Source organism: Suillus subalutaceus (genome assembly GCF_016647625.1).
Source record: "Suillus subalutaceus strain FC151 chromosome Unknown DFJ58scaffold_20, whole genome shotgun sequence".
Taxonomy (NCBI): domain Eukaryota; kingdom Fungi; phylum Basidiomycota; class Agaricomycetes; order Boletales; family Suillaceae; genus Suillus; species Suillus subalutaceus.
This window is the reverse complement of record NW_024540269.1, coordinates 325,796-344,914: the sequence shown is the minus strand read 5'-3', so window position 1 is coordinate 344,914 and position 19,119 is coordinate 325,796. Positions and strand designations below refer to the sequence as shown.

General features: G+C 46.8%; 6 protein-coding genes across 6 annotated transcripts; 3 read left to right on the top strand and 3 right to left on the bottom strand.

Annotated features, from left to right (window-relative positions):
* Nucleotides 1–3,973: 3,973 nt before the first annotated feature.
* DFJ58DRAFT_642361 (uncharacterized protein) lies at nt 3,974–4,216 on the top strand (the record flags this gene model as incomplete). The annotated part of the gene is made up of 2 exons (XM_041381364.1): nt 3,974–4,057; nt 4,100–4,216. Coding segments are annotated over 2 exons (201 nt in total), but the record flags the coding sequence as incomplete, so codon positions are not given.
* Nucleotides 4,217–5,607: 1,391 nt separating this feature from the next.
* DFJ58DRAFT_724574 (copper radical oxidase-like protein) lies at nt 5,608–9,450 on the bottom strand (the record flags this gene model as incomplete). The annotated part of the gene is made up of 18 exons (XM_041385121.1): nt 5,608–5,855; nt 5,908–6,114; nt 6,171–6,320; nt 6,376–6,415; nt 6,472–6,743; nt 6,793–7,012; nt 7,062–7,188; nt 7,241–7,464; nt 7,514–7,695; nt 7,747–7,880; nt 7,931–8,056; nt 8,106–8,184; nt 8,231–8,587; nt 8,639–8,766; nt 8,820–9,012; nt 9,067–9,209; nt 9,261–9,346; nt 9,400–9,450. 18 exons carry the CDS (start codon nt 9,448–9,450, stop codon nt 5,608–5,610), a joined length of 2,967 nt encoding a protein of 988 aa, XP_041247339.1.
* Nucleotides 9,451–10,617: 1,167 nt separating this feature from the next.
* DFJ58DRAFT_772027 (Gti1/Pac2 family-domain-containing protein) lies at nt 10,618–12,856 on the top strand. Its single transcript, XM_041389193.1, has 3 exons — nt 10,618–10,758; nt 10,835–11,390; nt 11,448–12,856. The coding sequence occupies exons 2-3, from the start codon at nt 10,854–10,856 to the stop codon at nt 12,432–12,434; spliced, it is 1,524 nt and encodes a 507-aa protein (XP_041247338.1). The 5' UTR covers nt 10,618–10,758; nt 10,835–10,853; the 3' UTR covers nt 12,435–12,856.
* A 275-nt stretch (nt 12,857–13,131) lies between these two features.
* On the bottom strand, nt 13,132–14,562 carry DFJ58DRAFT_772023 (uncharacterized protein). Its single transcript, XM_041389192.1, has 5 exons — nt 14,403–14,562; nt 14,127–14,339; nt 13,849–14,066; nt 13,549–13,792; nt 13,132–13,500 (listed from the first exon to the last, which is right to left on the bottom strand). The coding sequence occupies exons 1-5, from the start codon at nt 14,495–14,497 to the stop codon at nt 13,422–13,424; spliced, it is 849 nt and encodes a 282-aa protein (XP_041247337.1). The 5' UTR covers nt 14,498–14,562; the 3' UTR covers nt 13,132–13,421.
* A 757-nt stretch (nt 14,563–15,319) lies between these two features.
* DFJ58DRAFT_912068 (uncharacterized protein) lies at nt 15,320–16,302 on the top strand. Its single transcript, XM_041395259.1, has 5 exons — nt 15,320–15,509; nt 15,539–15,640; nt 15,707–15,939; nt 15,966–16,095; nt 16,118–16,302. The coding sequence occupies exons 1-5, from the start codon at nt 15,416–15,418 to the stop codon at nt 16,192–16,194; spliced, it is 636 nt and encodes a 211-aa protein (XP_041247336.1). The 5' UTR covers nt 15,320–15,415; the 3' UTR covers nt 16,195–16,302.
* A 604-nt stretch (nt 16,303–16,906) lies between these two features.
* DFJ58DRAFT_187042 (phosphatidylserine decarboxylase) lies at nt 16,907–18,587 on the bottom strand. The gene is made up of 3 exons (XM_041379108.1): nt 18,407–18,587; nt 18,128–18,357; nt 16,907–18,075 (listed from the first exon to the last, which is right to left on the bottom strand). The coding sequence occupies exons 2-3, from the start codon at nt 18,323–18,325 to the stop codon at nt 16,951–16,953; spliced, it is 1,323 nt and encodes a 440-aa protein (XP_041247335.1). The 5' UTR covers nt 18,326–18,357; nt 18,407–18,587; the 3' UTR covers nt 16,907–16,950.
* Nucleotides 18,588–19,119: the final 532 nt, after the last annotated feature.

The window sequence follows — 19,119 nt, the reverse complement described above, 5'->3', positions numbered from 1 at the left end:
CATCTGGTTCTGTGTTCAGTAGCAGTCCCCTTTAGGGTCGAACGTTCTTGCATTCTGCGAGTATAGCAGCTAGGCAGAGCCAAGACTCACTTATACTGGTTGAGCATTTTTAGATATTTCATATCAGCCCAGCCAGGTTGAGATCGCCTCAGCGGATCTAGACGGATACTGACAGTGCCACTAGCTATAGACTGATGCTAGGGCCTCAAGATGATGATGGATACATGCATTGCATGGAACTAACTGGTGATAGATACTGAGTGGTAGGAAGGTAAGGTGGAATTAGTGGGGTGTAAAACGAACATGAGTGTATGTAAGTTCTACCTAAGCGCTCTCCCAGGGCTCAGAGCCGAATAGGGAGCGCTCTAAGTATGTAAGTGAGGTAAGGTGATGTAAAGTAAGGGTGCATAACGAAATGGGAAGTGTAATATGCTAAATATGGTCAGATAACGAAAAGGGACATACCAAGGGACTGGTTGGACGATGGATGGATGCTCCTGGATGCTGTGCGACATAGTGCGCTTAAGCGCGAGAAAGCGCATGAGGCGCGCACACGGGAATACTGCGCGTTGTGCGGGAAAGTGTCGCGCCTATGGCGCATTTCGTGGGAAGTGGTGCACTCTATAGGGAAGTCATAGTGGATGATAGTGCGAGTCGTGCCATGAAGGCCAGTCATCAGAATTTGTAATATGAGCCCATATGAGCCTGCAGAAACGCGAGTCTCTACAACGGTCTTAACAACAAGGAGATCAATTCCTCAAGGAGGTTCAGGTAAGCAGTAAGCAGTCAACAGTCACTATTAGCAGGTGTAAAACAAATCAATAAGTGGCTCAAGGGATGAGTCTAAGAAAATTAAGCTGTGTGGAATGAGGGACTAAAATGCTAAATAAGTGCTGCTAAGTGGGCAGAAAAGTGCATAAAAATGTTTGAGGGAGAGTATAGTACTGCACAGTTGAAGACACTGCTGGTGTGAAGCTAAGCAGGCAGAAAAATATGTTAAAATGTTCAAGGGAGGGTATAGTGCTGTGCAGTTAAAGCTACTGCCGATGCAAAAATAAGCAGGCAGAAAAATGCATAAAAATGTTCAAGGGAGGGTGTAGTACTGCACAGTTGAAGCTGCTGCCAGTGCAAAGATAACAGACTTGCAGTAGAGTGTGGATGGTAGATATCAAGGGGGATACAAAATGACAAATTAATGATAAATCCTGCAAGTAACAGATCAGTGATACAGCTGCACAGAAAGAAAAAAAGAAAAATACAAATTTGAATGTGAGAGTATGGGTTGATGGAAGGTGGAGCACTAACACCTGACACAAAAAACTCAGTTGATGTGCTGCTGCAACATACACACTTCATAAAAGGTGTTGCTCAAATACTGATCTCCTTGACTTGCAACTCTGGCAGCTCCAACATTGTTTCCATGTAGGCCTTCACGTCCATCTCCCAGTTAGCAGCAGAGAAAGCAGTTCCAGTATGACTTGTCCTGTTTGTCAACTCATTGAATATGAGTTTGATCTTGTGGTTTTTCTTGTTGGAGTCAGAGGGGTCACATGTAACCAAATAATTGTTAGACACCAAGGAAAGTGCATGCTTGACCTGAAAATGAAGTCAAAAGTGGATCAGAACAAAAAACCTGACTCATGGCTGCAGCCATCAATGCAAGTGCAGTCTCAAAACCAATCATTCCACAGTCCAGGGTGTCAACCTTCTCATGTCCTGCAATTGCATTTACATAAATGCATAGTAAAGGTGCACAACAAAAACTCTGATTAAAATGCTCCAGGATTGTCTTCGCTCTTGGGGTTCTTGTAGACAAAGTGTGAATCCTTGAGTTGATCATCAGTAAAAGATGGCACTAGTTTTGCCTGCACTTTATTTCTTAGGTAATCTCACTTGATTTGAGAACAGGGTTTTAAAGTGAGAAGTCTAGATTCACACTTGAAAAAATGGGCTCCTTTTTATACCTTTTTGGAAGCCATCTTACTAAGCATGATTCAGCACATGGATTGGTAAGAACATTCTTACAAATCAATCCTTTTGGTGTGTTGAGTCGGCTTATTTACTAACTAGCTTATTAATACAATGTAATCTTACAAAGAAAGATGAATAAAAGACATGAGTCATCAATGGATTAGTAAGGACATGCTTACGAACCAATCCATGGAGTGAGCTAAATCAGCCTTCTTACTAATTGGATTATAAATACACTTGCAAGTCTTACAAATCCTGACAAATCAGATTATTAACCAGTCACATGACAAGCTTATAAACATGCTTGGTGGCTGGAAAGAAAGTCTGATGGTTAAATATGCCTAGAAAAATAGGAGATAGAATCTCATGGAACAAAATAGAAATACATGGAAAAGATAGAAGTGAAGTTTGAAAGAGAGAATACTAGCTACTGAATGAGGGGAAAATAATGGGATAACTTGGTGACAGGATACAGTCTGGTGTATTATACCTTCCTTATCTCTTTTGTTGTGTATATGTCATGGTATGAGTCACATACCATGCATGACAGCATGTTGGCAAAATACCATCTTATAATACATGTTTGCTCACTTAGTAAGCACTCATTTGAGCAAAATGTTCACAGGCTCACATAGAGCTCAAATGGCACTCTTATAACTCATACCATGTCTAATGCTCTAGGCACATGTTGTGACTGCGGATTCACTTCATGCTGCGACATCATGGCTGGAGTATGTTTTTACTTCATGTCCATACATAAGAACCATGATTTCTTTTAATGCAAATCTGCACTGGCAGGACAATGCACAGAGCACCTCTGCAGTACTAGCTGCTGCTCATGTAGAAAGGCCATTAATAACACCACATCCAATGCTGAAACTTTAGCACTGCCACCACTCATCTACAGAAACAGACAGCCCAGTCCTCATCCACTGATACATAGCATTAAATGCTTGTAATATTGGGCACACACACTGTATCAACTGGTAGCTGGTAAGGTAGACTTTGCGTGGTTTTGGTAAATGTCACATGCTATGTGTGACAAAAGCTGTTGAGAGGAGTCCCGACGGATACATCATAGTGCAAGCACATCTGTTTGACATCGGCCGAGCACCATCTTCTGAATGTCTTAAAATCATATCATTTTTCTTTCCTAGTTTACCCACACTTAAAAATGATGTCCTTAGCAGTAGGCATCTCAGTTTCCCTTCAGGATACTGAGATGTACATCCTTTATTTCCCCTCTCTCAATGATGAGCCAACACGCACATAGAATACATTCTATTTAGCTCCTTCTCCTCATGTGTGCTTGCCTCTAGTCGTCAGAAAAGCAATGAATGTATATAGGATGTTCATAGCGACAAGATATAAAAAAACAGAAACAGAAGAGTTGTAGTGTATGTACTTCTCAATGAGTCATCTGTTTCAGAATTATCATTTGTGTGAAATTGGAGGAGATGGCAACACAAGCAAGATGCAAGGTATACATTCCCAGTGCCAAATGCAGTGATTACAAGTGAAGTCATAGCAAGTCACATTTTGCTTGTGTTGCCATCTCCTCCTTCAATTTCACACAAATGATAATTCTGAAATGGATGACTCGTCAAGAAGTACATACACTACAACTCTTCCATTTCTGTTTTTTTATATCTTGTCACTATGAACATCCTATATACATTCATTGCTTTTGTCACGCATAGCATGTGACATTTACTGAAATCACACAAAGTCTACCTTATGTGGTGTCCTACCTTAGTGGATAAATTTAAAAGCTAAACCAGTAATCATTTTCAGATATACTAATATTGTCACTGTATCTCATACCACAGGAAAATTATTACTTGGGCAACTATGGTAAACAGTTCCACATAAATGACAAATATTTATATTTATAAAACAAACAAGCAAAATGAGTGTTGAATACATAGGGGCTTTGAACAATAGAGCCAAACAATGCCTATGTTAGAAAGGGGCAAGCTTGAACCTTATTCACACCATGTCTGATACTCTAGGCACATGTTGCATGCTTGGACTCACTGCATGCTGCAATGTCATGGCTGGAATATGTCTTGATTTCATAAGCATTGTTTAAAGCAATTCTGCACTGGTAGAACATCCATATACAGAGCACCTCTGTAGTACTAGCTGCTGCTCATGTAGAAAGGTCATTGACAACACTACATCTGACATTGAAAGAGTGCCTCTCATCTATAAGAACAGACAGCCTAGTCCCCATCCACCGATGCATACAGTAATCAACTGCCACTTGCGTTTCCACCATCACTTGCATTGTAGCACAATAACTTTGTCCAATCTCATTACTTAGACACAATTCTGCTTGCTATGTTTCTGCATTGTATAGAGCTATGTATGGCAAGGTCTCATATCTTCGAATCTACCAGTAGGAAAGGTAGTGATGTTGCAATTTGTAGCTGAAATTTTACTTCTTTGTACATAGCACACTGAGATTATTTTTGACACACTTGGACTTTGCATATCAATGAATATGACTCTCAGGGTGCGGATGGCTTAAGTGGATATGCCTCCAAACCTGGGACTGCACACCAGCGGTCGCCGGCCTTAAGCCAGAAGGTCGTGGGTTCGACTCCCGCACAAACCACCAGGGAGTTTTAGTGGGTATTGTGTGTCAGCAGAGCCCCACATAACCGCCTAATCCGGCAGTGGTATGCGTAAATGCATTTCTTCCTGGAGAGTTAGCGCTCTTACAACGTGGCTTATAACACCACACTATGTGCCATCAGCTTGGGGCCAGACGGTGTCAGTTGCCTTGCAGACTTTGTGCCTCTCAAAAAAAAAAAAAAATATGACTCTTGCTGATATCTGACATGTGTTGTTGGCAAAGATTGTAGCATTCCTGATCTGCCAGTTCAATGCTGGTGAAGGGCTGCACGAAACTTCATAATCAGTGAATTATCAAATCTACTAATAACGTTATGCAGTACAGAGATTAGCCAAAATGTCGACTCTGGTGGTGGGAGCGAGGAGCTTTGATCTTTATCAATCACGTACAATCAACCGTTATCGTCGCATTATACCATTTTAGGTCTGACTCAAGTGATGGGTAAGCAGTGATAAAGGCCATATTTTTGATGCATTCACCACTCTACAACACATTCTCTGATGGTCTCAAGATTTCAATATATATAGTATTTTATGTATTAGAAAGTATTGGCTAAATGCGATCCAAAGAAAAAGTGTTGTTGTGTTGTGAGATGTGCTCAAAGTTTTGTCGATGCCAAGTGGTGGTTGATTACTGTAGCACTGAATGCTTGTAATCTTGGGCGCACACCGTCTCGTTGGTGTTGTACCATTGTACCAACTAGTAGCTGGTATGTGGTGTCCTACCTTAGACATAGACGAGGCTAAACCAGTAATCATTTTCAGATATACTAATGTTGTATCATCACTGTACCTCATACCACAGGACTTCCCGGCCAACATCACAGGTATAATAGACAGTTCCTCATAAATGAAGAATATTTATAAAAACGAGCGAAATGGAATGAGCGAAATGAGCGTAACTCGAGAATACATAGGGTATACTTGAAGAACAATCGAAGAAGTCCAAACGCAAAGAATGTTCAAAAAGAATGGTATAACGAAGGAGGGGTTGGTTTAAACACCTGGCGTAGTAAAGTCAGGGTAATCAGGCCAGTTGCCCAACTGTGCAGGATCACCTCCGATGCGGACCCAAGCAGAGTGCGATGGCGTCGGACCATCCAAAATGAAAAGTTGATGCCATCCAGGTGGACATACATATGCATTCGGGGGTGCTGTGATGGTACAGGTCGTCCCAGAGCATGAAAACGCAGGGAAGATAATCCTCCCACCGCTCATGACATTTCCGTGCGTGCTAGACGAAGCTATATATCATAATCAGAAACCGATCCATCTATGATAACCAGCCTTGCTTACCCGCCACAAGTGAGACACGCATGGTGCTCGTCGTTCCCTGGAACAAAGTCACCGTAATACTATACTGCCCGCCCAGCTCCCAGTCAGTCTCAGTAATATTAAACTCTGGTTGCATGAGTCCTTGATTGAGGTATGGCGGAATATAAACCTCAATGCGCATCTCCTCTGGGTACACATAGGACCCGTTGGGATAGTACGTCTGTGGGTCTGAACCAGACACCAGGACACGCCCATCGGGCAGAAGGGTCGCTTCGGAGTGATACAACGCGCTACAATGGTAGTGTTAAGGATGGAGATACGCTGGCCAATCGGCTGCGAAGGGTCGTATAGAATCGCGCCAAGATTAGGATCTGTCGCAAGGCCAAAGCCAGCAACACCTTGTTGAGCGCCATTCATAATCATATACGTGCCATCTGTGATCGATGTATTATTAATGTCTAGACTCCTGTCATTCGTCATCATATTTACCTGGCAGAGTCGTGATGCAAGGCATCACCCGTTGAGAAGGCTAGTTGGCACATCTCAGCATCAAACCTTAACTTTCCCAAAATCAAATTGGCTCACCATACGTTCCACAGTCCATGTCGCATTCGATACTTCAGGGGCAATCGAGATGCAGTTGTCCAGTGCAATAGCAGCTCCAATCGTCGAGCCACCACAGATGAGAACCTCGATCGGATCGGTGTATGGAGCGTACTGTGGCAAAAGTACCGCAGACCCTTCCATCGGGTACGTCCGGCCTGCGAGAAAGTTGTTCACGGCCCCCGGCATATTTGGTAGCACGGTCACCGTGTCAAAGGTGACAGGGTCAAGAATGCGAGCCTCATTGTAATACCCTTGTTACGTTCCGTAAGAAATAGTGCATCTCGCCCATAATGTACGTACCAATGAAGAACCGACCACTAGGCAGCACCATTAGGAATGGGTAGAGGTTGTAGGGGTCTGTCCGTTGAAGATAGTCCAATGTAACGACCGTGTCGCCACCAGGGGGCGCTGGAAGGATCTCGAGGCTGGGCTGCGGGGAAGCATTACTTCCCGACTCTCCGCCAACGACCAAAATACTTCCATTTGGCATCATCATCGCGGTAGGATACCATCGGCCACGCTGAGCACGATAAGTACAACGAGACAAAGAACAATAGTTCAGAGCTTACCTGAAGTGTAAGCTCGTTAACATTTTCTTCCCAGTCATTGGTACCATTGACACCAGGGCTCCCATCCGGCGTATATAATCTCACACCAAAAGTCGAGGAAAGCGACCATCCGCCTACATTGATTTGCCTGATTGTTCCAATGTAAGCGTGAGCCTGATATGCCAAGTGAGACGTCAAACCTTCCTCCCAAGTCTGGTAGAATAATACTACCAGAACAAAACACGTCCGTCTGCACATGCATCTCGCGCCAAGCCAGCTGGTAATTGTCCACCAAACTGAGATCCAACTCGTACGCGCCAGTAGAATTATCATATTCCGAGGTACCCCACTTCTCGAGGAAAGTGACTTTGTTGTTGATGCCCACAGTGGCAATGAGAGGGACGACGAGACCGCCTATTAAGAACTGCATAGATTATAAGTGTTTTGTATATTCAAGACAAGATGGGACGCACCTCATAGTAGCCAGTATTCGCGGGGGTGTTCCACGTATTCATCGTCCCGTTCCAATAATAGGTAGACAACCTGTTTCCTGCTCCACACAGGTGGATTGGGTCTCCTGAGCAAGCCATGTTACACTGTGAATCCGAGACATACGTCCCATCAACCGCCGTGATATCACTGACGTCGCCACAGACTTGTCTCTATCAGCAATCCACAAGAAGCTGTAGCGAATCAATGCGCTTACAACACTGGACTCCGTATTCAAGGCCAGCTACGGGATACCCGAAGGCAGCACACTGGTTCAAGCACGCATCGACAGTATTGTTCGTGTCCCATTCATTTTCATATTGGAATGTCCGAGGCCCAGTGGATGGTTCCCTGTATGGTAACATCAGTATCGCAAGCATAGGCAGTGAAGAATCGCTAACGCCAAACAGCCTTCATATACCCATTGTCCAGGCAAGTTTGTGGTTTGTAGCACAGGAACAGGGAGTAATGTTATATTTCCATTGGAGGAGTAAACAGACAGTAGGTTTGGACCACCGCATGCCTCACTAGTTCACGTCAAGAACATAGAACGTGCGAATTGAAGAAGACACGCACGTAGCATTTCCACCACAGGCCATGTTGCAGTCACTGTCTGCACCCTCAGTAGCCCCATTGATGAGATAATCACCACAGACTAGAGCAAGAGTCAGGAGAGGTGAAGAAGAAGATAGACTACTTACAGCATTGTGTGCTGTACTCTATGGCTGCAATGGTGAAGTTTTGCCCGGCACAGTTCGCAATACAACTCTCCACTGTCATGTTACTGTTGTCGAATTCGTTCCCTAATACGCGCCCATTCACGTTGTCGACGTAGCATCCTCCATACGTCCAGTTTCCAGTTAAGCCAGATGTCACAGGCGAAACAGTGCTGGGATTGGTGGGATTGACAACAGGGGCAACTGTAATAGCCTGGGTGTAGTTATACATACTGAGTTGGTACGATCCTCCACAATACTCGGACGAATTTCCCGCGCATGTCATATCGCAGCCTGCGTCTGGGGTGGGACCAGAATTGTTCTCGATGGTCATGCCGCAATCTGCAAAGACCTGTCAGCAAAAGGAACGTTTGACCGAAGATGCATGCGCACAGCATTCATCAGCGTATTCCATGCCGGCATAAGGGTATCCAGCATTGTAACACGCGGTGGTACAAGATTCAACAGTAACGCTTCCGGTCACGCCGGTCCCGTATGGCAATGCTCGTGTCGCTGAGTCGCTGGTATAAATCCGGGTTAGTTCAGAATTCGTGCTTGGCATAAGGGGACGCACTTGTAACATCCGAGCAACGACCAGTTGCCAACGCTAGGGACCAGGATGGGCGGAGCGGGAGGCTGGACCCCGCTCCAGAATATATCCAGTCTGTTGCCAGCACCACAAACTTCGCCAGCGTTACCAGTACAGGCCATGTCACAGTCCGATGAACTGACATTGGTAGCACCACTGAAGAAGTAGTTGCCGCAGTCTATGTGAAAGATGCAATGAAGAGCCATATAAATTAGTGTGAGATAACACGTACAACACTCCTGAGCATATTCGACGCCTGCGTAGACATAGGCGTTGGAGCCAGTCGAACAGAAGTTGACGCATGACTCTATGGTCATATTCACAGTGTCTGTGTAGGTAGCTGCAGAAAGCGTTCTTGTACCATCAACACCATCGCTGGACGACGCCGGTCATAACGTTTTCACAATCGTGAAAGAAGGTACTCACGTCCAGCATCCAAGGGCAGTCCAGGTTGTGTCGCGTCGGTGAAGATGGTGAAGATGGTGTGAGGGGAAACGATATGCATAGCCGGCCTGTGGAGAAGAGAGATGAGTGACTCTGTACTGCAGATAACATAAGCTCGTACTGCTGTGAGCGAGGATATGATCCAAATCAACGAGGTGGTGAGACCAGCCATCTCGCCGTGATCGAAACTTCCTCACAAACGCTGCATTTATACATCCCAGAAGCGCTTTGGAACTTTCCCTTTCTATCAGATTTTCTGGTAACCTGGATTCTGGAGACAGTTGGGAGGAACTGTCAGGGAGGAAAGGGACATCAAGGTACTTGGTTCAGTCGAACCGTGTGGCCAGCAGCCAAGCATTCAGGTCGCATCATTCAAGCTGAACTGGCTAGGCTTGTTAATATCGGAGATTACGTATCCCTGAAAAAAAGGAAGGTTATCCATGAGTCGAGAGAAGAAAGAAGTAAATGATCGCTCTGACGGAGTAATGGATGGTTAAACAAATACGAGGCTCCTCGAATTCATCCAAAGTGTTTACCACGCAGCTCGAATTTGCGAATGCACGGTGTAGACGTGCAGTAGATACCTTTAAGCGAATACAAAGCGTTCCTGTCATACTGACGGCTGAAATTTAGGAAAGATGGGCCTGGACTTGCTGTCAAGTGGATTGTTAATACAAATAAGATCAGAGTACTACCCAACTCACCCGCTATCTCCATGTGATTGCATGTATGTACGTGAGTTGCCAACAGCACATAGACAGGCACACGATCACGGGGTTAGGCGCTCGGGCATGATATACAGGAACGAAAGGCCTTTTTATGGATCGTGCATGAACGTAGCCAGGAATAGTCAAAGACTCACGTTTGACAAGACTGTGATCAGATGTAGGTTGCGTGTAGAGTGGGCCTAGAAATCACTTGATCTGAGTAGAAAACACACACGGACATGAAGTACCTTAGGATCACATCAGATGGAGATGAAATTCGTAAGGATTGACCGCGGTGATGTCGGAATAGTTGTAGGGAAGAGAACTTCGAATCAGAACGATGCCACTAGTGACATTGAGCTGTCCGTAACACTTTCCTCTGCAGTAGACAGGGGTAACTTGAAGGTGATGGACACCTATGATGTTGGTCATGATGAAGAATGTTAGTCGATGATCGGCTTGAAGCTTGAGCTTGATTGCTCGCGGAGTGCTTAAGTAAGCGGTAAGTTGGAGTCAGCTGAGCAAAAACTTTGATTTTTGGGGGGTGACTCACCTAGAATTATAAATTGGTTGACCTACAATTGAGCCAGGCTAGAGAATCGTTTGAAAGGATTATTCCTCCAAGTTTTAAACTTGACCATTGAAATCATGTAACTGTAAAGGATTAATAGGAAAGACATACGTTTTTGGTGTTGTGGCGGGAAATGGCCAAATAGGCTTTCTGATCACTCTCAACCAACCCCGCCGCAAACCTAAGAACATCTCCGAGCAAGGTATGAACTTTAAAGATTTTGGTTCAATCAACTTCGAATCAACTTCTTACTTTGTCTCCCACTATGCCTTCCACAGACTTCACAAATATTAACAAATGTCTGCAAATCAGCAGATCTCTCCAAATCCCAATCCTACTCCTACAAATCAATCTTCTTCAAGTTCAGCTTGGACAGAGCCTCCTTGGTCAGGTTGGATAGAGACAACTGGCGATGCCTTACTTATACTAGAAGCCGCTCGTCGTGGTTTAATACCAAGAGTAACTAGGCGCCTAGTCGATTCAGAGCGCAAGATGATAACCTCTGGCTCAGTCTTTGTCTTCGACGAGGACGAAAGCGGTATTAAGCGCTGGACCGACGGTTTCTTCTGGAGTCCAAGTCGCATCTTAGGCAACTTTCTTCTTTATCGTGAAACCGACAAGCGTGGTGCAGGTCATCGAGGCGTTCGCTCAGACCCTGCCGAAATGAACGAACATTCTCAGTACAACGTGGATGGCGTTCGCCTCGAGGGTCAAACTTTGAGTCGTCCTAAAGGCGAGTCCAGCTCCCTGGGCATCGACAAACACAGGGAACGTGTCCTCGTCGGCAGTCTCACTAATAGCTACAAATTCAAATCTGACGGCCTCATGAAGAAGGTCTGTTCTTCCCCTCCTCCTCCTATACTCCTTTTCTCACGGTTTCATTCCTATCAGACCTTTTCGTTGACAATCGGTGGTGTATCACAGCATCTCATATCTTACTACAAGGTCGAGGATGTAGAGCAAGGGCGTTTGCGTTCCCCTTCATCACTCCCCGAGCTGGCATCTTTGGATATCAGTCCAGAATACCTCGATAAAACTCACTTCCGTAACCCTCCTAAAGTGGAGATTGGTGTAGATGGTGTCCCTCGTTACCGTGGAGAGGCAGATGACATCGAATCTACCCCTTCCATGATCACTGCTCCCCTCTCGTCTGGGCTTCCTCTTCTTACCGACGGTCGCATTACTGATGGGAAACGAGGGGGGCGCTACAACCCTTACACCACCGGCAGTGGCAAACGCTCACGTAAAACTAAGAGTTCTCAGCCAGAGTCCACATCTCCGACGGACCAGCACGCACCCCCTTTGCCATCCCCATCGACTCCTACTGCATCACAAGCTCCGCCACCCCCTACATACCCTGACCAAGCAGTCTCGAGTCTCCCTCCCCAGCCTCACTATTCTGCGTACCCAACCCCTTCTTACTACGGCGTTCCAGGGTATTCCACTTCCCACTCCAGTTCTCATTCCACTTCCCATTCCACTACCCATCCTCCAGTGTACTCGAGTTCGTCGTACCCTACACCGTCCCCGACAACTCCTCACCAACCATCCCCAGCTCCATCTCAACCGTACCCATACCCTGGGTACGGCGGTGCACCAGCCAACGCTGACACGCAGCAGGCTTTGATTCCTCACCACCCACCTGCTTCGGTGCCCCAAAACAACTACTATCAGTACTATCCACCGCCGGCCTCACAACCTTCGTATGGTAGCTACCCTCCAAACAACACTTGGCCGGCACCAACGTACGCCGGCTACTCTTCCTCAACATCTGGCTCCTCCAGTGCGCCCCCGCTTTCCGCCAGTATAACTGAGCTACCCGATAAACCCTCGGAAGGCCGCGTGGCGCCTGAGACCGGTTCCAATAGCCCTGCATGAGACTCTTTCGGTTGCTAGGTTGTATTCTTTACGTGCCCCGTCTTTCTCCTGTCACTCCAGTCTTCTTTCATTGTGTTATCATACTCGGCTGAGTATTTTGTCTCCATAGCTCCCTTTCTTTTTCTCAGTTTTCTGTTTCTGCTCTGCTTCATTTTCTTTTCCCTCTTCGTTCACTTGTTTTCGGGGATTGATTATAACTAGTATTCCATATCGGCCCTTGGCTTGTCTATATGTACGACTGCAAGCGTGTCCGTGGTTAGTTTTAGCGTTAGCGTGACTCTGGTCGATATGGCCCTTTTACCTATGCGCTCTCTTTCATATTATAATCCTCATGCTGGCGTTCGGCTTCAGTTGATAAGTACTGTAATACCTACTTACCTTGTGCTGTGGGTTACATACGGAATACAGCATGCTTACCACTATCCCTGATCGGCGCGTAAGGCGTCAGGCCCCGACATCCAATACCGACAAAGTTCGTATTGATGAAATTCATTATCGATGGATATAACATATCCTGATCTTCAATTTCGAATACCATGGCGTCATCCCGACGGATTTTCTTCCGGTCGCGCGAAGGGCTGTACGACAACAATTTCCGTAATAAATCGCACGCAAGTTCAAGCTGCCAACGAATCCCCACCGTAGCAGACCGTAGCCCGCTTTGTGGGAGTCTATGATCGTTGTCAAGCACTTCTGGTTGGTGAGAATAGTAGAATGTATTGCATGCATATAGATGTGACAGGGATATCATACAGACACGTATACAGCCAGCGCAATCCAGAAATAAATCGATTATTCAACGTCAATGGACAAACACAAACACAAATCGGTCATGCAACGGACAAACGCAAACCAAAACATAGACAAATGTCACGTATCATGCTCCTGCAAATGGAAGATCGCCCTCCACTGCAGACCGGGGACCAAATTCTTCATCGTCCTGAAAGATAAAGCGTGAACCAAATCATTAGAAGGAGTGAGCAAAACCTAACGTACTTCTTCCCACGTTGGATCTTCCATTCCATCTTCATCAAGAGGCTGCCATGGTGTCGCACAGTCAGACCACCTGGGTGAATGTCAAGATCGGTCTCATAAGTGGAAATCAGTAACTTACAAATCGTCTTCTGTTTCCTCTGACTCTTCCCCGCGGAAAAGTCGGGCTAGCAAAGAATTTTGTCTGTGCTTCAGGGTGTACAGTGGCGTGTAGCGGTACTGCCCAGCCTTGTCAACTGCTTTTCGGAGGAATGCTGCTTGAGCATCAGTCCACCAATCCACGGAGGCTGATCCGCCGGCAGTTACGCCTGCCGCAGCTGCAATCGGTACACTAGCAGTTAGCGCCAGTGCTATCCTCTCTCCGGCTGTGTCAGACCGTCAGTATACTGCCGCCGATGAAGCACAAGACAAGTAGACGCACACTTGTTAGACAAATAGATATAATATCCTGGGCACTTGAATGTGCTGGTGACGAGATACTTGTCATGCAGCTCTATTGCCTTGTGGACAAGTGTCAGCACCTTGCCCCTTGGAATATATTCCTGCTGAGGCTTGTGCATTACGAGGACAGCACCTCGCTTGCCTTCTTGAAACTGAAATTCGGCCTTGACGGAAGCAGAGGCCAGGTTGAGAAGGGAGCTGATCGATTGGTGCATGATGAATGATAGCACATAAAGGAAGAAGTGCGTACGCTCTCACACTTCTGGCTTCGCCGAGAAATCCCCTTGTTTGACACCCGAAGAGGACATAATCATGTTGTCGTCGAGTCCACCCTTCTGTGGCTGACATGATGAATCAGATAGATTGATCTTCAAGCCTTGCTTGTCCAGTGACGTCTGGAATGATTTTCTCGTAGATATTCCCTTCCACGTCGAGCTCTCCAGTTTCATTGTCGATCTTCCCATAGTCCCCCTACCTACGAGCCTCGACTGTGAGGCCAAATCTGCGCTAGCAATTACTAGAGCACTTATACTGACCTTGATCTCAATTGGCGGGTCCCAATTAGCCCACTTAGACGAGGCCTGACGAATGAGATCGATGAACTTGCGAGAGGCTGCAACGTCTGGCATTGCTGCAGCTTGGACAAAGAAAAGAAGAAGGAGCGGAAGAGTCGTTTAGCGCCCAAGAGCCTGTAGGGCAGGGCATTTATAAGGTTTCTTCGGCGGCAAGTTACCAGGTACTGCCTCGCAGCGACCGCATGTAATGCTTCGTCACTCTTCAAGTGATATTTTCAATCCTGTAATCTTCACCAAAGCACCAACGGTCACTCCTCGTATTGCGATCACTGTGATCGCGCGCAGACGTTGTCGTTTGGCAATCGCATGTTTACTCAGTGGCATCATGATAGTATGGCCCAGAGGCCGGCCGGCTCTAGCTGGCCGTTGCCTATCCCTGGATGAGCCTGGGAAATTTAAACACCGCCTCTAGTTCTGCCCCCAGCCTGTGCAGACAGACCAACAATACTACACGGACATATGAAGAAGTTCTCTATCTCATATATAATTACACAGCATCATGATGCTCATATCAGGTGACTGACAGCCATTCCGACCCGACTTGAAATTGCTGCGTCAGGACTCAGATGCATCACATATGTTCCCGTCACCAGCGAGGCTCGATCGATCACATCCGCAGCTGCAACGCCAGACAGCTGGGTTGCCTTTTCACTTGCGAACCATGGGACACATGTAGGTATACTGCATGGCGAGCTTTCGGGCATCATAGCTGTTGTTCTGTTATCTATTCGTGCTAATCCAAATCAGCCCTACCCCGTTTTTACAGATAACAAGAATGCAGTGCACTTGGTCCTGGAAGTACTCCCGGCGGGTGCCCTGCCCCACATCTGGAATGCACAACCAGCGCATTCGTTGTACTGGTGGTTATTTTCCCTCCTTCATTCCCCGTCTCCTTCTCCCTCGCTATTCTGTACTGCTGCTCATACAGGCGGTCTCACACCTGAATGACTAGCTAACGATCATGTGGATAACATGGCCTCTTCGGCGCAACATAGCGGGGTTCTCCCCTCTGCACCGCTCGCAACATTTGCTGTGGATGACTATACCGTCTTTGCGCCTGGCTGGTGTAATTTGTCTTATTTCGTTGTTTCTCAGGCTTGAGGATGCTTACGTCGAACGACTCTTTCCACCTGGCCCAAGCCTGGACTCTCGCACTGTACGACCGTTATCTCCTACCTGACTTCCCTATACACATGGGTGTCTAGTTCATTCTCTATCGCCGTACATTTATATGCCCGATCATCACAACTTAACACCGCATAGGTGCGGCATCGTCGTTTTCGCGATACCCCGCCTTGTGTCATTTTGATTATGATGCGTCTGAGAGCACGTACCGCGTCTTTGCTCTATGCCCGGCCTTCTTGACTATCTGTCGTGCACATAGCGTGCAACTCTTCGACGAGACCTCGCTCCTTGCGGGCAAAACTGCAGATCATATCAGGGGGGTTTTCGATGGAACCGCACTGCGCTTGTTTTCTGACGACTGCGGGGCTGTGGTCCACAATATCGAACGCGTTTTTAGGTGGATGTATTACCCCCACCGTCAAACATCCCGGGCGACACTGCATCATTAGGCAATGTGGGTGCCTCATCCCCACGGCCTGCTAGTACGACGATGGAGATTATTGTCACGATTGGCACAGGCGTGGCATGTGCGTGGCATTTGGCTCGCAGGTCATATTTTGGGAGAATACAAACAACGTGTCCGTGCACTCAACGCCAATCCCTCCTCCACGTTCCTCACTCCATAGTTATTTGTATCTTTTGCCCGATAGTTTGCGAGGTTGGCTTTGATTCCTTGTGTGCTTAGTTTGTAGTTGAGCTATCGAGGTACTTCGGTAGCTGAGCTTACATATGTGAGCGTAGATGGCCAAATAAAATATTCATATTCATATCCATCCAACATGGCCTTGCTCCGCAAGGTAATTAGTAGTCGTTCCTTCTGTGCTATGGTGGCGGTCTTATTTTCCAGTCAGGGAAATCGCAAGTGGGATGGGCAGAAATATTCATAGCCTGCTTCCAAGCTCTCATTATAAGAGGAAACTGCACTGGGCGGCCTCCGAGAGTCCGAACGTTGATTCGATATCGAACATTGAAGTATTAAGCAGTAGAAGTTCTCATTTGTAGTATATGTATGATTCACTTAATTTCACGGAGCCAGAAGCTGGCGCCGCTAGTTTGCCCCAATAATCAAAGTTTCTTCGTATGCGGCCGCAGCAACTGGTTCAGCCTGCTTGACGCAGACTGCACTGGTAATACTGCAGCAACGTGAAGGCGTTCTCGGCCTTCAGGCCTCAGGCTTCAGACTTCATCGTAAAGCGGCGTGATGATTTGTGACCAACAAACTAAACATGAGCATCGGTGTAGTCAACTTTGAAGCTGCTAATAGTACAAGATCATTCAACTCGCTAATACCGTAACGTGATCGTAAAAGAGTATGCATAAATCTTTTCCTAACACCTATAGTATCAAGGTACTCTTCGATAAAGGATGTTCGAATAACTACCCTATACCTTAGTAACTAGACCGATAGTCGAATTGACCCAGATGTGTTTGCCTACTTCGACACCCTTTAACTCTTCAAATCTGGTCCCCTTGGAAAATACGAGGGCGTGCGAGGACCCGCCAAAGTGGAACATTCCAAGTTCCATCCCCGGCTCCACCGCTTGGCCTTTCTTCACTCTCACCTGACAAGTCGACACCTCCGCCATCCCCACGGCTATGAAGCACATCATTGGGCCGACGTTGCTGTCTTCCGGCTTGATATAAATCAGCACGCGAGTGGCCTCGATGGTGAGGAAGGGCTGGGAGCGAATTAATGCACCACGAGGGTCACCCCCTTCGAGATCAGGGTCGCCCTGCTCTGCCCCGGCATCTGGAAGCACGGCATAGTATGTTCCTTCAACCACAACAATATCCGCGATTGTGCCCTTAATGGGGCTGTGCCAGCGGTGAAAGTCGGCGGGACTGAGGAATGCTTGATAGACAGTTCCGCCCTCGAATAACTTGGCGTACTCGTCGTTGCGGTTGAACATGTCGTAAAGGGAGTATGACTGGCCTTTGAGCCAGAACTGATCATGTTTTTTCACGTTCCTCTCAATGCGTAGGACGGTGGACTCGCAGGCATTATAGATGGGAGTCGGATATGCAGCAGTACGGGGTCCACCTGGTGGTAATGTAATGGGAACGGGTTCGATGGGGCGCACACCATCATTGAGCGCTCTAGTGAAGAAGGCATCCCAGGTTGTAAACCCACGATCATCAGCTCCCGGGTCAGGACACTTGTAGGTCTGTACGAAGCTATATTTCCCCAGATTCTCCTCGAGATGTCTGACTCCGGCCTCACTAAACCATCCTTCGTCAGTTGTATTAAGCGTTGAATTCGACCCAGGTTGCGTGAGGAATTTGCCCCAGTTCTCCAACAAGGCTTTGAGCGCACGGTTAAATTCCTTCATGCGGAACAGGTCATAGGCCGCAGCTGTGTTGCTGAGCAAATCGAAAATGAGATACATAGGCACCCCGATAGGCTCGTTGGCAATCACATCGCCATTCGGGTCTTTTACTGTCTCATACTTGGGCGCTGTCACGATGACATAGTCGAGCTGGTGCAACAAGTGTTCGAAATTTTTCACCTTTGGAAGAGAATGAGTCTTTGTCGAAGGCTTACTGGCTACTATCTCATACCTTGCTCTGCTCATGGACTTGTCGGAATATTTGGTCGAACAGAGACTTCATGACGGGATCCCCTTGGATCGCTTCCCCGAAAGCCGCAACAGCAGGTTCATGTTCGAGAGAATCGTGGCTACGCTGCAGAGCAGTGGTTGTAGAGACGATTAATGAAGTTCTTGTAGATTTCAGGATGCCTTGGAAGCCACCCGCCATAGCCGCAAAATATAGTAGGAGTAGCCATTGTACTGGGGGGTACTGTTAGGCCTGATATTGGAAGGAAGATTTTGGACTCACAAGAGAGGATGCGATTTCAAGATGGGGTAGCAGGAGCAACTTGGGGGTGCTTATATATGCGAGGCAATGGGCCTACATCCAAATGTAGTACCGACGCCATACATGTACATAGCATTGAGTTCCAAAGATACTCGTCCAGCTATGCCAGGAAATTTTCTAGAGGTCACCAGCACGCAACAGAAACTGGATAGGAGTACAAACAATGATCACGCATTCACTAAACATGGGCAGCTCGTGAGCGTGTTGAATCGATAGGCTCGGACCATCAGCCCTTCCTGGGGTAGCATCCACGAGAATCTACAAAATCTGGAACACAACTTATCTGGAGTCTAACTTGCGTCCTAAGCACCGTCTCTATTGGTCCACAGTCATCAGGCAGCACATCATGATAAGGGATGGAACTTAGCCGATGCGCAAATGGATCATCACAAGGAGACAGAAGCTGGATGCCAGTGGGTATCATGGGGTGTTCTGTAGGCAAGATACCGATCAACATTCATTCGATCTTCACGAAGAAGTCCATGACAGGCAAAGCGGAAAATGGGACATGTTCTAAGGGGCCATCTGCAACTCCTATTCATTCATAACACCACCTCAGCGCTTGTCATGACCTATACAGTAGCACCCTGAGACTCACCGTCCAGAACCAGAAGTCCCATTAATCTCCAATATCATAATGCTTTTCTAGAGACTACCGATGCACTGGATTGTCC